This window comes from Furipterus horrens, unplaced genomic scaffold, assembly GCF_987537825.1.
Source record: "Furipterus horrens unplaced genomic scaffold, mFurHor1.1.pri manual_scaffold_6, whole genome shotgun sequence".
In the NCBI taxonomy this organism is placed as follows: Eukaryota; Metazoa; Chordata; class Mammalia; order Chiroptera; family Furipteridae; genus Furipterus; species Furipterus horrens.
The window spans coordinates 111,520,918-111,537,280 of record NW_028327176.1 but is presented as its reverse complement, the minus strand read 5'-3'; the positions used below and the strand labels follow the sequence as shown (position 1 = coordinate 111,537,280).

Sequence of the window (16,363 nt, the reverse complement as noted above, 5' to 3'; positions counted from 1 at the left end):
ATGGATGATCTCTCAAGTATTTTCTGAAAGTGAATATCTGTTATTTTGACTTTCTGGCTTATTAATAGTGATATGGCTATTTTAGACTATGTGTGCATTGGTTAAAAATCTCTGAGATCCAAATGAGAGAAACTAGTTAAAAAGAGGTAATTTTTTTTTCTCTTGAGGGAATCCATGATAAAAGGGTTGAACAAAGTTTGGAAAGTCAGAAATATAGCAGGGAGTGAAATTAGAGAGAGAGTATCCACCAGGCAGTGCTTACTTCTGACTCTAATTGCATGTTTGGGAGTTCCACAAGATTAATCTTAGTTTTCATACTTTGCTATCAGGACCCACAGAACTCACTGGAAGTGACTATACTCAAGGTTATAGTTTATTATTATGAAAGAATACAGATTAAAATCAGGCAAGGGAAGTGACTTTTTTGGGGAGGAGTCCTGGAAAGTTCTAAGCATGGAGCTTCCATTTGCCTTCTCCCAGTGGAGTCATGAATGACATGTATCCACCAGGCAACAATATATGACAATAGGCACAGAGTGTTGTAACCAGGGAAGCTCACCTGAGTCTTGGTGTCCATAATCCTTACTGGGGTTCCACAGACAACTGGTCATGTGACTGATTTCAGTCTCCAGCCCTGCTGGGGGTCAAGCTGATACCACATGACTCAACAATAAATAACATTTCTAGGTATTCTAGTGGGGCTAGAAGCACCAGGTAAACAAAGATACTCTTGTCAGGCAGGAAATTCCAAGATCTTAAAGATAATCTCCTAGGGGCCAATGGTAAAGGCTGGTGCTTTCCTTGGGCAATGTGAAATTCTTTGCTGCACATGGCATCTAAGGAGGAAGAGCCTGGGAGGAATGAACATTACCGGAATTCCATTTACTTGTACATTAGTTTTCTATTGACATCAGATCAAATTACCACAAACTTAGCATCTTGAAAGAACACAATTCATTATCTCAGGCTTCTATATATCAGAAATCTGGTTTGGCTCAGCTGCTATCTTTTTTTCAAGCTTTGCAAGGTCAAAATCAGAGTTTTGAATCCCTGGGTTCTTAGCCAGAGACTCTAGGGAACTTTCTACTTTCAGTTCATTCAGATTGTTGGGAGAATCCAATTCCTAACAGTTGTAGAACTGAGGTTTCTATTTCCTGACTGGCTATCGACTGGAGTGGTTCTTAGCTTTTAGAATCCTGTATCTGTTTCTATATCTCAGAGCCAGCAATGTCTCAAATCCTTCTCATGTTTGGAATCTATCCCAATTCCCCTCCTTCCATGGTTCTTTTCTGCCTACAACTGGAGAAAGTTCTCTGCCTTTAAGGGCCCACTTGGATCATCCATAACAACATTCCTATTCAAAGATTATATATAGCTATAATATCTGAAAAGTGCCTTTTGCCATGCAGTTTGACATAATCTACAGGTTCCAGGGCTGAGGGTGTGAAAATCTTTGGGGGGCTATTCTGTCTATCATACCATCTCTCATCCCTGCATTTTTCTGCGCTTTTGTTTCCATGGAAAAAATGAGCCCTGACAGTTCCTAAGTATCAGGGATTATCAACACAAATGCCATAGGGGCCAGGCAAATAACACAGATGAGTGAGGTGAGCTGGTATAGAAAAATAGGGAGTGGTGCTGGCTGTGAGAAACTAGGGCAGAGGTTGACAAATTACAGCCCAGGGACCAAATTCAGCTTGTGGACTAGTTTTTGTAAAGAATATTTATGTATTGTTTATGGCCACCTTTGTGCTACCATGGCATAGCTGAGTAGTTGCAACAGATAGCATATGGCCTGCAAAACTGCAAATATTTTCTATCTGGCTCTTTACAGACAATGTTTGCTAACACATGAATTAGGGGATCATGCTCCATTGCAGAGCTCCAGTCAATGGTCGCTATGAAGAAACATTCACTGAGTGTTCCACATCTAGTTTTTTCTAGAGAAGCTTGAGCTCAAGATTTTTATATGAAATTTTCTGATATTTGAGGGTCAACTAATTAAAAAAAGTTTTCAAACATTGGCTAGAGTAATAAGAAAACATCTGCCAGCCATATTGGCTCTTTTCCAAACAATTTGTAACCTTTAGCCAAAAAAGGAAGATGGAATTTAGCATTTCTTTATCTCAAGTCAAAAAATCTGAGCGAAGAACTTATGTCATGAGATGTCTTTGCACAAATCACCTAGGAGCTTGGGTACCATTATTGACTCAACTTAATTCATTCAGAAGCTTCCTCTCTAGCCCAGGGCTAGATTAAGTGTTTTTAAGCCCTGAGCACCAAAAAGTTTATAACCCCAAACAAACCACCTTCATGTGTGTTTTAAATAATACATAATTTAAGAATAAATATAGAAATCAACCTCCAAAATAAGTGCAAAAAATTTCAACATAGTATTTTATCTCCGTCAAGTACTCTGTATTAAAAAGAAATTATATTTTTTTTCCAAAGAAAGGCTCCCCACTCCTCACCCACATTTCCACATTTTATTGTTTCTGTCCCTGCTTTGTACCAGGTTATTTGGCCACCTGGGTTTTCTAACACTGCTGGGCTAATATGGTGTGGCAGAGGGGTGGGGTACACTTGCATGAGCAGGGTGGCTCTCAGAATGGCCATGTGGATGAAGGAGGGCAGGCCATGGGAAAGGAGCACAGTAGATTATCCCCAGCACTCCCTAAGCTGAATGAGTACAGAGTGTACTCTCAAATGCACTCTTCCTTTTTTGAACTGATATTTCTGAAAGCCCAAATGCCTAACTAATTTGCCTTTTATAAGTGACCATGGCTTGCTCTCTACAACTGAAGAATGTCCTCATTGTCACTGAACACAGGCAGCATTTCTCTGAGGCCTTCTAGTTGCTATAGAGCTTGGAGGATTTTGTTTTTGTTTTCATTTTTTGTATGTATTTTCTGATTTTTCCCCTAAACAGTCACAGGAGTAAAACTTCCTCTATAGAAGCACATTGATTTAATTTATTAGTCCTCTGGGTGATGTAAAAAGAGAACACCTCCCAGGAACCACACTGTAAAAAAAACAAATGAGACCCTGAACTGGCAATTATCTGTCTGCTATTCATCATGGGCATCTGGGAAGGGCTGACCAAAAAGTTTAATTGTAACTAACAAGTATGATTTATTTGAAGAAAAGAAACTCAGACAATGATGCAGCAAGATAAGTTACTGCCTTGAAAATGAAATTAGATTGGAATAGGGTTCCCATATTTGATTAAAAAAAAAGAACTTTCAAATGAACAATCAATATTTAGGATACATACCAAAATATGTGATGTAAATTTTTCTTGGTAATTAGACAAGGTCAAATCACACTGCATGCATTAATTAATTAATTAAATCACACACCAACTTATTAAAGCCATTGAGTGCCTATGGTATGCAGGTACTAGGGATACTGCAGCAAGTAAATCTCAGCCCCTGCTCTCTTGGAGCTGACATGCAAGTAGGGAGAGACAGACAATAACATGTGCTTATATAATATGGCAGGTAGGTGATGATGAGGACTCTGAAGGAAACTATAACAAGATGATATATTTTTATGTACTAAATTGTGTCTCTTAAAAATTCATATGTCGAAATACAAATCCCTAGAACCTCATAATGCTGACTGTATTTGGTGGCGGGATTAAAAGAGCTGAATAATGTTGAATGAGTTGTGCAGGATGGCTCTTAAGTCCAGTATGACTGGTGTCCATGTAAGAAGAGATTAGGACACACACACATATAGAGGGAAGACCATGTAAAGAAGACAGACATTTATAAGCCCAGGAGAGAGGCCCTCAGAGGAAACCAGCCCTCCTGACACCTTGATCTTGGACCTCTACCCAATAAAACTATAAGAAAAGAAATTTCTAGTAAAGCTCCCTGGTCTGTGGTATTTCTTATGGCAGCCCTAGCAAACTAATACATATACTCACTGTGTAGCCATAGTGCAACTTAGTGATCTTATACTGAATCAGTGGTTGGATCTGTCCACATTGTAATCAAATCTCATATAACTAATATTCTAGATGATTATGTTTTATAAATTTTTAACACTTTTCACCATGATAAATTATCTCAGCTTCAGAGTCATTCAATGGCATGTTATTGTTGATAGTTCCTTCATTCGATAATATAGAACTTCATGAGGGCAGGGATTTTTCTGCTGCATGCTAGACTGTGAGCAGTATTAAGAGTAGAGCTAACTAAAAAAACAAAACAAAACAAACAAACAAACAAAAACCCTATCTTGAGTGGATCAATATTTTTCTTATTTTAAAATAATACTATTTATTTTAAAAACTTTAGAAGACACAAGTAAGGCAAAAAACTAAGAATTACTTGTGATCATATTGCTGGTGAACCAATGAAATGCCCTTACTCCTTTATTAGGAAATACACTTTTATTTTTTTATGTTGTTAAAAATATTTGTACTTCTATATAATAACATGATATTTAGGATACTGATTACCTGACATTTTTCATATTTTAAAATGCCTATCAATTTTATTTTCTTTAAGAGGAGTTATTTAACTCAGGCAGAATACCCAATACTTCAGAACAGGTTTGGAACACAGCAGTTGCTAATTTAGTATAAAATACTGTAATTACTATAGCTTAATTGTTTGTGTTAAATGGAAAGTAGTTATAAACTCTCAGGAGTCTCAGAGTAGCCAACTGTATCAGTGACAGGACATTATCTCTAATATATTTGCAAGGTGGAACCAGTAATTTGTTTCCCTCATGCTTCATCTACTTAAAATCTAGTTAATCTATGTTTTTAAACTGTCAATCTTTATGCTTATTTTTAAGGTCTAATTATATGTCAAAAAATGATACTCATCCCTCTAAAATTATAGCTGCTCAATGTTGGTGATGTGACAGATTGATGGGTATTGAATTCAGATATGATCATAGTAGCATTATTAGAGTAATTGTGCTCACTTTACGCATTTAAGAAGCACTTATATGGTGTTTACTGTCTGCCAGGAACTGTTAAATAACTTGTTTAATTGTCATAACAAGCTTGTGATATAGGCTTTAATCATCATAACAAGCCAATAGGTATATTGTATCAATGACAAAGCTGAGGTACAGAGCACATAAGAGATTTGCTAGGTCGAGGGCAAAATTTATAGAGGCAGATGGGCTTCAGTGTTTGTGCTGTATCCCTATAGTCTGCTGCTTCTCCCAAAGGCTGACATTTGTAATGGGTATTATGTGCCTGACCCTTCTATATGCTTTAGATATATTCATTCAGCCATTTTATGGTGATGAGCCACCCACTGAAAATCAAAGTTTCAAATTCCAGTTTAAATTTTGGCAATGAAGTGAGAGTGTGATTTGGGGAACCTCATTGTATCTATCTCTCTGGGACTTGAGCTAAAGAGTTGATTGAATTAGCCAATTTATCTTCAAAGTCTCTTCTAATTTAAAATTTTTAGAATTTAAAAACTGTCTTAAAAGTCCTGAAAAAAACCTTTTTTTTTTTTTGTTTCTAATTTTAGAGTGATATTATTGGGGACTTTCTATAGCCATTTCATCTTTTGTTTTTTGGTTGTTCTAGGTTCCTAATTTTAAAATTGAGTACTTGGTCTAAACTTTTCATCTCCTACACTCTTATTCTTGAAAAATACTTTTTGTCTGCTTCTTCACACAAATTTTAATTTTGACAGAAAAATGGAGATGCCTTATATATATATATATATGTATATATGTATATACGTATATATATATTTATTTATTGTCGACACAATTACAGATATAAAAGCCCTTGGCAAGCAGAACAAAACAAAAAACAAAAAAACTTACAGGGACTTTTAATTTAGATATTACCAGCCAGTTCAAGAAGCTCAAAGTGTTGTTAATAGTAGTCATCTATATATAGATTTATATGGTGCCAAAGCTGTCCAATTATGCAAATATATTCTAATTTACATAAGCAAAGGCATTTTCAGTAAGTATTTACATATGATGTTGCTATATATTTATGCAAATAATTTTAACTTTCACCTAGTCCCAAGTGATTAACAATTTCTTAGTCTGTTTAGGGACAATGTTCTTTGAGAATATGCAAAAACAGAATAAGATAGGTAAGATCTCTAACTCTAAGCCAATGACAGGACTATATGATGCTTTTGTTAATAATCATAATGAATAATTCACTGCTCTCCAGCCTCCTTTTGCTTCTCATTTCTTCATGATATAATGCTTTAGAACCATTCTTTGTTTTACAGATAACAGCAGGGACAGCAAACAAATTCCAACAGTACCTCAACTCTCCTCTAGAATGAAGCATGTTAAACAAGAGATGGCCAAAAATCACCTTCAGTTTGTGCGATTTGAAGCAACAGATCTCCATGGGGTGTCCAGGTCTAAGAGTATCCCTGCACACTTCTTCCAAGTGAGTTTTACAAGTAGAGTTATAACTGAATGTAACTTCATGACCATTAGCAAGCAACTAGTCCTTAGTATTCTTTCTCATTTTACCTTAATCTATACAGTAAGTTTAGCTGAAAACTGGTAATTTATTTTGTTTCTTCCTTTGTCCCTTGCCAAACATATTATTGCTTCCCAAGTGATAAGTAAACTCAAGAGTTAAAGATTTTTGCTTCAGTCATATTTGGTATGCTTAAGTGATTAATGCATGTGGAAACATGACCTATGTGACTCCAGGAGGTCAACAAGCAGTTCAACCTTCATGTCCCAGGGTGTCTGCAGGTGATGGAGACAGTATCTGAGCCATTGTATTCCAGGGAGGGAAGTCAGTAATGCAGATTAAGAATGGCTGATCAACAGATAAAGAAGTACTAGGAAAATTCCCTCCAGACTGAAACTCTTATCCGATTAACCTTTTTTTACAACCCCTTTACCTGCCCCTTCTTCTCCATATACAGATCAGCTTGAGATGAGATGTTAAGAGTTTTTGAGGGTACATAACCCACTGTCTTCTCAGATTTCAGGCATCTGAATCAAGTACCCATGAAGATTCAATCCTTGTCTTTACTTATTGGTTCTGGTAGTGACAGGCACCACAAATGCTGATTTTTCTGGTTTTAGGAGCTGAACATATACTTTCAGCTCCCAAACAGCCATTCCTTCACCCAATGGAAATATAAAACTAATTAAGACTGGTAATTTTAGTCCTTCTGCCTTAAATAATTTCCCTCCTCAGAATTATCTTTTCTCTCTTACTGCAATTATAAAGATTATATTTTGTTTGACATGAAAAAATTACAACAGAAGACCCAAGAGCAAATATAAAGAAAAAATAAATAGAATATTCTAGATAAAAAGCATATCGCTTTTAGCTTATAATTCTGATAAGAAAATACTCCATTATTTTGGGGTGACATTGAATATCAAGTTCTCAAAAACAGTGATATCAAAAAATATTGTTTCTTTTGGATACATTATGAGATGTTAAGATTTTTTAATTTTATATCATGTGTTTATTTTAATGACAGATTTATTGCACTACTGAAACATCTTTTTGTAGGAAGAGACATTAGTCAGTATTATATACAAAAGTATAAAAGTTAAGAATCCTCTAATGTTATTTTAAAGAAATATATCACTGTTAGTTATCATTTTAATATCAAATTATAATTTTTCTCATTTGCTTTATGTTGGAAAAAATTGATATCTTCATAACATTTTTTAAAAAATGCCAACAGATTCAATTTTGTTTCTTAAGAAATTCCTTGGATCAGCCTGCAGATATTATTTTCTCCATATTCAGGCAAGAACACATCTTGGTTAATTTGGTAACAAAATGTAAAATTTACTGTGGATAGGCCCATGATCTAATTTACATGAATTTTTCTCAATCAATAAGGAAACATAATTGGCACTTCATGCACTTGCCAGAGACCTCAATAAAAACTATTTGCTATTCAGCTTTTGTCAAATTCTAATCACTTAGTCCACTAATGGCATCTAAAACTACATACTTAAAACCTTATCCGAGTTTCTCAATGGAACTCTATTATGAAAATATAATTTACTTTGCTCCCTACATTTGCTGAGGATTGATATAATTGATGTACAGAGAAAATGTCTGCATTCTATTTTTAAAAATTTTATTGAAAATATATTCCTGACTTCTGGTCAATATGGCAGCATAGGTAAACATGGATTGCCTCCTTGCACAACCAAAATATAGAACAATCATCACTCAGAACTGTCAGAAATTGAATTGAATGAAAGTCTGACAGCTACAGAATTAAAGAAACTACATCTATCCAAACTAGAAGAAGGGGTGGAGACATAGAACAGGCAGGTCCCACATTCATGTGTAGTGGACAAAAAAATCAGGAAGCATATCTTGGGAGCAAGGAGTCCCATCCACATGCCTGGCTCCCCATACCAGAGTTCCAGAGTTAGGAAAATATGACCCCATAACTTCTGGCTACAAAACAGTAGGGATTGAGTCAGTGGAAGAAACTTCAAGAGTCCCAAGCAATTTCCCTTAAAGAACCCACACACAGACTTACTCAGACTCACTTACCCTGAGCTCCAGCAACAGAGAAGCAGCTTGAAAGGCACCTGTGGCATACAAGGAAGAACTGAAGTATCTGGCATCAAGGCAGGAACTGGGGACAGCTTTCTCCCAGACGAAAAATGAGCAGAGGCCATTTTCCCTTTTCTGAGCCCTCCCTCAATGAACCACAGAGCTGGCAGAGTGGTGGGGTGTGCCATACCTGAGACTCCATTAAACTGGAAAACACTATTTGCTCTTTCCTGGAGATCCTCTGAGACTCTGTCCCACCAAAGTTATGGGCCCACCCAAATTGTTCACCATGCATTTTCTATATGAATGGCTGGTCTTAACACATACTTCACAACATCCTAAGTTCTACCAAACAAGCAACAGCTATCTTCAGTGAGCACCCAGCCCCTACCTCTTGCTAAGTGGCCCCAGGCCCAGCACTAGCAGCAGTCATCCTAGATTCACTGCTTGGCTTTGCCTGGGAATCTCCAAGTACAGCACAAGTAGCTGCCATCTCAGGTTGCTTTATAGCTCATGTAGGGTGGCCCCAGGCAGAACACAGATGGGGGCTGACCTTGGTCTGCACCACCTGGGAAATCCCAGGACCTGTGCACCCAGAAAATAGCTATAGACCACATAAAAGCACCACCACTCTGCTTCTGCACAGCTGATCATCCACAGAAGGTAAAAGTTGGTGGTCAGTGGTCACAGCCAGTCCTTGCAGCTGAATGGCCTGGGTAAATCCCTCTCATTGGCCTGACAACAGCCATAAAGTCTTGACTACAAGAGGAGGGTGCACTCAGCCCACACAGAGGGTGCGCCTCGAGTACCCAGCTTGGTTGATAGGGGAAGCTGTGCCACTGGATCCTACAGGACACCTACAACATTAGGCCACACCACTAAGACAGGGAGTTGAAGCAACTCTACCTAACGCATAGAAACAAACACAGGGAGGCTGCCAAAATAAGGAAACAAAGAAACATGGCCCAAATGAAAGAACATGTCAAAACTACAGAAAATGAACTAAACAAATGGAGATAAACAATCTATCAGATGCAGAGTTCAAAACACTAATTAAAAGGATGCTCAAGGAACTTAGTGAGGACCTCAACAGTATAAAAAAGATCCAGTTATAAATGAAGTCTACAATGAGGATCAATTTACAGGGAAACAACAATAGAGAGCATGAAGCCAAGAATCAAATCAATGATTGTAACACAGGAAGCAAAAACAACCAAGCAAAATAAGAATAAAAAAGAAGAAAAAGAATGAGGACATTGAATGTGTATAAATGACCCATGAACATGGACAACTGGGTGGGGACTGACTGTGGGAGAAGGGGTGGCAGGGTGCAGGGAAACAATAGGAAAAAAAGTGGGACAACTGTAACAGAAAAACAAACAAACAAAAATTTTTAGTGGGGGAAAAAAAATGAGAGCAAAATAAATTAATAAAAGAGCCAGCAAATCCCCCCCTCCTCAAAAAACAAACAAACAAACAAACAAACAAACAAAAAACCCTCACATGTAGGAAAGTGAAGAAAGAAAATGTAAAGTACGAAAATGAGATTTTAGTGAATATTAAAAGGACAAGGATTTTCTTTCACACGGTATATTTTTCTCCCTACTTGATCCCTCCAAAATTTGGCATTCTGAAGAAGTAATTAATGACATAAAGTTCTTTGCATAAAACTAACAAGACCAGTTGTTAATAGAGGTTTTGTTGACCATGACTTTGACCAGAATGTCATAAAAAAAAAAAAAAAAATGAGCACAGTGTAAGCAGCCCCTGGGACAACTTCAAACATTCTAACATTCTCATGATATGAGAGCCCAAAGGAGAAGAGAAAGAGCAAGAAATTGAAAATCTATTTGAAAAAATAATGAAAGAAAAATTCCCTAATTTGGTGAAGGAAAGAGACATGCAAATCCAGGAAGCACAGAGAATCCCAAACAAGATGGAAGCAAAGAGGCCCGCTGCAGGACACATCATAATTAAAATGCCAAAAATTAAAGATGAAAAGAATTTTAAAAGCAGCAAGAGAATAGCAGTTAATTACCTACAAAGGGAGTTCCCATAAGACTTTTAGCTGGTTTTTAAAGAGAAACTTTGCAGGCTAGAAGGGATTTGCAAGAAACATTCAAAGTCATGAAAAGCAGGGACCTACAGCTAAGATTGCTCTACACAGCAAAGATATCATTTAGAATGGAAAAGCAGATAAAAAGCTTTCCAGACAAGAAAAAACTAAAGGAGTCTGTCATCATCCATCCATTATAATATGAAATGTTAATGTGACTTATTTAAGAAAAAGAAGAAGATCAAAACTCTGAATAACAAAGGGGCAATAAATACATATCTATCAACAATGGAATCTAAAAAACAAACTAGGCAAACAAGAAGAACAGAGACAGAATCATAGGTACAGATAGCATTTTGATGGATGCCAGATGGGAGGGGAGTGTGGGGGAATGGTGAAGAGTTGAGGGATTAAGAAGTACAAATTGATAGCTACAGAATAGCCATGGGATATAAAGTACAGTATAGGAAATGGAGAAGCCAAAGAACTTATATGTGTGACCCAAGGACATGAACAATGGTGTGGGAATGGCCTGAGGGAGTAGGGAGTTGCTTGGTGGAGGGGGACAAAGGGGGAAAATTGGGACAACTGTAAAAGCATAATCAATAAAATATAATTAAAAAAGAAAATATTTTCCATTATCTTGTTCAATGTCTCACATATAAGAACCATTTTTATTTTTCTGAGGTGTAGATAGGGAAAAATTTAATCTATCTTGAAAATTTTAAGATAACTCATTATATTTTACTTCAATTGCTATTTATTTTAAGCCTCTTTTCTAATACCTTTTATTACCCCTTTCATTACCTAGTTATTATTTTATTCTTATTTAATGATTATACACTATCTATATATTTTCTAACAAAATAATTTAAATTTATTTTGGAACTTGTGAAGGTATAAATAAGGATGAGTATTTATTTGCATCATGAATATTTGTAATTTAAGATTAAATCATTTTGGAAAATTTATCACGAATATATATTAAAAGTATCTAAACCAATCTAAATTTGCATTCTAAATATATATATATCATCCGGGAAAGTTCAGGAAAGTATTTTAAAAAATAGAGTGTGGGCAGTTAGTGGCAGAGTTGGGACATCAGTTAGTGATTCCTTGTTTCTGTTTCCAGAGCTTTTTTTGTTGTTGTACTGCACCTTCTACCTCTATCTTAGTCTTTTTTTAATGAAAGTTTTAAAAAAAATATTTATTTATTTATTTTTTGAGAGAAGGGAAGGGAGAGAGAAAGAGAGAGAGAGAAACATTAATGTGTGATTGCCTCTTGTGTGACCCCTAAATGGGGACCTGGCCCACAACCCAGGGATGTGTCCTGACTGGGAATTGAACTGGCAACCCTTTGGTTTGCAGGCTGGTACTCAATCCACTGAGCCAAACCATCTAGGGCCAGCTCAGCTTTTATATTTTCTTTTATAGTTAGCTTGAGCTAAGTATTCTTTCTTATAAAAATTGGAAAAAATATTGATATTAGAAAACAAGCCACCTACTCAGAATAGAGAAAGGGACTGTTACATAGTTGGAAAAGGCCAAATGTGGAACCTCTGACAATGAATTATCTACTTTTTAAAGAGACGTCACCACGTGCCTAACGCTCTATTCAATGCCTTACAACCATTAGTTTATTTAAACCTCATAACCAACTTATACTACCTGTTCTAACAAAGGATTGTTTTTTACTTAAATCATATGCAGATAATATAGGTTCTGTCTTTGATCTAATCAGAACATGATATATTGCTATGGAACTCTTAATTATTTGCTTATTTCAAAAGATGAACTTTACTGTGGCCTAAATTTCAGTTAATATAGAGATTTGAGCTATTCTGTAAGAATTTTTATGGAGTCCCTGGTGATGTATATTGGAGTGCAAAGCTGTTCTGGTATTTATATTTATATGGATAATTTAAGATAATTGTCAAGAACAAGATCTGTTTTTATATGTTTACATATTTACCACCACTAATAAAGATTAGTTTGCATTTAGAATGCTCATAAAAGGATAAAGAAAACAAGAGTTAGCAAAGAGTGATTAGAAAAATACAGATTAAATAACCTGAAAAATAAAATGTGACTTTTTACTATTCCTTAAATTCATGAGGAGTGAAATGGTAACAAGTTATTCTCTATTGCTTACAACCAAGTGAATGCAAACACATTTAAATTGCAGGAACTCTTGGAAGTCTCATAAACAAAATAAATTACCCCTCATTTTAGAAATAAATCTACCATACAGATTTTCAAACTAAAAAATCGACAAGTTAGGGAAATAACGCTATTTTTTACAGTGAAAATTTGAATTAAAGGATTTCATGCTAAAATACCCTAAAAATCCCACAATGTGTGTGGGTGTATATGTATAAAGTTTATATATACGAGTTCATGAGTGAGTTGAAAAATTAAGCAGCAGATGATAGTGCTCGCCTTATTCAATTTTATTACTGGTAATAGCAGATTTGGATCAGCCAAGTCAAATGGCCTTTGAAAATATGTGTAGAGATGGTGGAAAACAAAGGGCTCAGAGGCTCACGGTCAGGGGAAGACTGCATTTACTCGCACCCGCGCCTCTTTGGTAGCCACGCTCTTGGGATTTGGAGGTAATATAAGGAACAAAATCTGGCTTGCAGAATGTCAGTATGTTTTATTGAACTCATAACGCTCACTGACATCATAGGAACCAAACTTTATAGTCGGCTTTCTCATCCACTAATGTAACCTTCAACACATGAAGCCTTGTTGATATTCCTATTACACAATTTCTAGAAATTGTTTTTTGTGTGTGTTTGTTTGACTTCATAACCTCATCACTCTTCTGTTGTTTGGCACATGGCAAAAGGTAAATAAATGACCATATCCATTGAACCCAAGAGGTATATGGTTAGAAAGTGCCTTAGCATTCACTTAGTCTAACACTTCTGTTTCACAGACATGGACACTGAGGCGCATATAGTCCGGCAACTGCCTAACTTCACATAAATAATGAAAGAACGGGACTAGAAGGTTTGGTGACCCACCAGTTCATGCTGAACTGAAGGCTACAATGTTTTGGAAACAATAACTGTGGAAATATAGGTCCGCATTCATGGGCAAAGTTTTTGGGACTCTGTGAGACTGTGAGGTAGCTCATTCTGAAGTGGGTTGTAAAAGGGAATGAAGAGAGGAGGGCTGTCAACAGACCTGGTTCCTCTGCTGTTAGGATGACTGTCCTCTGTGTCATAGTGCTGACAACAGTCAGTTCTCTGAGAAGGACTGAGAATTCTTTCCTGTAGACTTTTGAGAGTCAGTTAACTATGGAGATTACAACAGGATAAGCCAAACGAAAGAAAACAAACAAAAAAAAAACCTTGTCTGAAGTATTAGGAACTAAGCCATAAAGTAAAAAGTGCTCTGAAAAATATTTTTGGTTACAATCATTTCAAATAATTCCATAAGGCTTTACTTTATCTTTGTCATTTGCTATAAAGACATTTTTATCATTACACCCTTTATTTATGACTCCCATTTTCAGATTCAAGAGCACATAAAGCTTATAAGGCTAAAAATAATGAGTTGTTTCTAAAAGTACCTCTGGGATTTTTATTTCAAAATATTTAAAATTAGGTTAGTGATAACTAAGAGAAGTTAAATGCATTTCCCCCCCTCATTAGCAAGCACCATCTCCACCTTTTGTTTGTTTTCAAGGTTTAAATCCTAAATGCTCTATTCTTTAACTTCTTTAGGAAAAAGTGATGCATGGTGTTTTCATGCCCCGAGGTTATCTTGAATTGGTACCAAATCCTAAGGACAATGAAGTGGATCACATAAGAGCAACATGTTTTAACAGTGATATAGTCCTGGTGCCGGAGTTATCAACATTTCGAGTTTTGCCATGGGCTGAGAGAACAGCGAGAGTGATCTGTGACACATTCACTGTGACTGGCGAGCCTTTATTGACTTCCCCAAGGTACATCGCCAAGAGGCAGCTGAGCCAGCTTCAAGACTCTGGCTTCTCCCTGCTCTCTGCTTTCATCTGTGACTTCTGTATTTTTGGTGTGCCTGAAATGATCAATTCAAAGACCATATCTTTTCCAGCTTCAACATTGCTAAGCAATCACGATCAGCCCTTCATCCAGGAACTCGTCGTTGGTTTGTGTCACGCTGGAGCCAATGTCGAGAGCTTCTCCTCCTCTACCAGGCCTGGTCAGATGGAAATCTGTTTTCTGCCCGAATTTGGCATCGGTTCAGCTGATAATGCATTTACCCTTAGATCAGGTGTCCAGGAAGTGGCCAGGAAATATAATTACATCACTAGCTTTTTCATTGAGACTGGATTCTGCAATTCAGGAGTTTTGTCTCATAGTCTCTGGGATGTTGGAGGGAAGAAAAATATGTTCTGCTGCAATTCTGGAACAGAACAGCTTACGATCACTGGGAAGAAATGGTTGGCCGGACTTTTGAAGCACGCTGCTGCGCTCAGCTGCCTGATGGCTCCTGCTGTGAGCTGCCGAAAACGTTATTCCAAGGAGAGTAAAGACCAGAAGGAGAGTGTGCCTACAACATGGGGCTATAATGATAACAGCTGTGCTTTTAATATCAAGTGTCATGGGGAGAAAGGCACCCAGATAGAAAATAAAATGGGCTCAGCAACGGCGAATCCTTACCTGGTGCTGGCCGCGACTGTTGCAGCCGGTTTGGACGGACTCGGAAGCAGTGATGGTGCCTTGGCTGGTCCAGATGACAGCACAGAGCTTTATCCATTAAAGACTTCTGAGGTCCCTTTGAAACTGGAAGATGCCCTTGTGGCACTAGAAGAAGATCAATGTCTGAGACAGGCTCTAGGAGAAACCTTTATTCGATATTTTGTTGCCATGAAGAAATATGAGCTGGAAAATGAAGAAACAGATGCTGAGAGAAATAAGTTCTTAGAGTATTTTATTTAGAATGGATCTCTTAATTCCTTTAGAGGTGTGATTTTTACTTAAGTAGCTGATCTAACAGGAAGAAAAGATTGGACCTTTGTAATTAACAGAAAGATTGCATATGCTTTTTCTTTTCTTTGTGTGTATCCCCATGGAATATTTGACAAATGAAGTGTACTGCTGAGATGATTCTGATAACAATAAAGTTGTGGTGAAGGTGTAATATGCAAACTTACCATGTCTCCTCAGTCGGTGATTATTTCTTCTGTGTATGTCGACTGAGATAGAAATATTCAGTTTTTTCAGGCAACAAATATATTTACACAATAAAAATGTCTTAAGAATTAGAAAGCAGCCCTGACTGGTGTAGCTCAGTTGGTTGGGTGTTGTTCCTCAAAGCGAAGGGTCACCAGATTCTGGGTTGGGGCACGTGCCTGGATTGTGGGTTTGGTACCCCGTCGAGGTCTATGTGGGAGGTAGCTGATCGATGTTTCTCTCTCACATCAATGTTTCTCTCCCCCTCGCCCTCCCTTCCCCTTGCTCACTAAAAAAAAAAAAAAAAAAAAGAAAGCAAAATTTACATCACTTAAAGAAAAGAAATAATTTCAATTATACAGCTAGATTGTGACTGCTAGGAAGACAGAAATACTTGCTAATATAATCTCACTAATCAAGACATGCTGAGGATTTATTTTGCAAGCATCACTGTGATGTTTCTAAATAAGTTAAATAAGTTTTGCAAAAATATGTCATGATGACAAGTCAGCAGAAGTGTTCCCATATGTCCCTTCTCTTTTTACCCTTCTTCATTAGCTTCTGAAAGGCCTAGGAAGTTCAAGGCTATAATGTCCATAAGACACATATCTATAAGAAATAGAATTCAGT

The 16,363-nt window shown here is 36.8% G+C and overlaps 1 protein-coding gene across 2 annotated transcripts in view; it reads left to right on the top strand.

Annotated features, from left to right (window-relative positions):
• LGSN (lengsin, lens protein with glutamine synthetase domain) overlaps window positions 1-15,499 on the top strand; it is a 33,893-nt gene extending 18,394 nt beyond the window's left edge. For both annotated transcript variants that reach the window (XM_090280497.1, XM_090280498.1), the window contains 2 exons: window positions 6,234-6,400; window positions 14,300-15,499. In XM_090280497.1, coding sequence (XP_090136623.1) covers window positions 6,234-6,400; window positions 14,300-15,499 — 1,367 coding nt within the window. The remainder of the gene's footprint in view (window positions 1-6,233; window positions 6,401-14,299) is intronic.
• The last annotated feature ends 864 nt before the right edge of the window (window positions 15,500-16,363 follow it).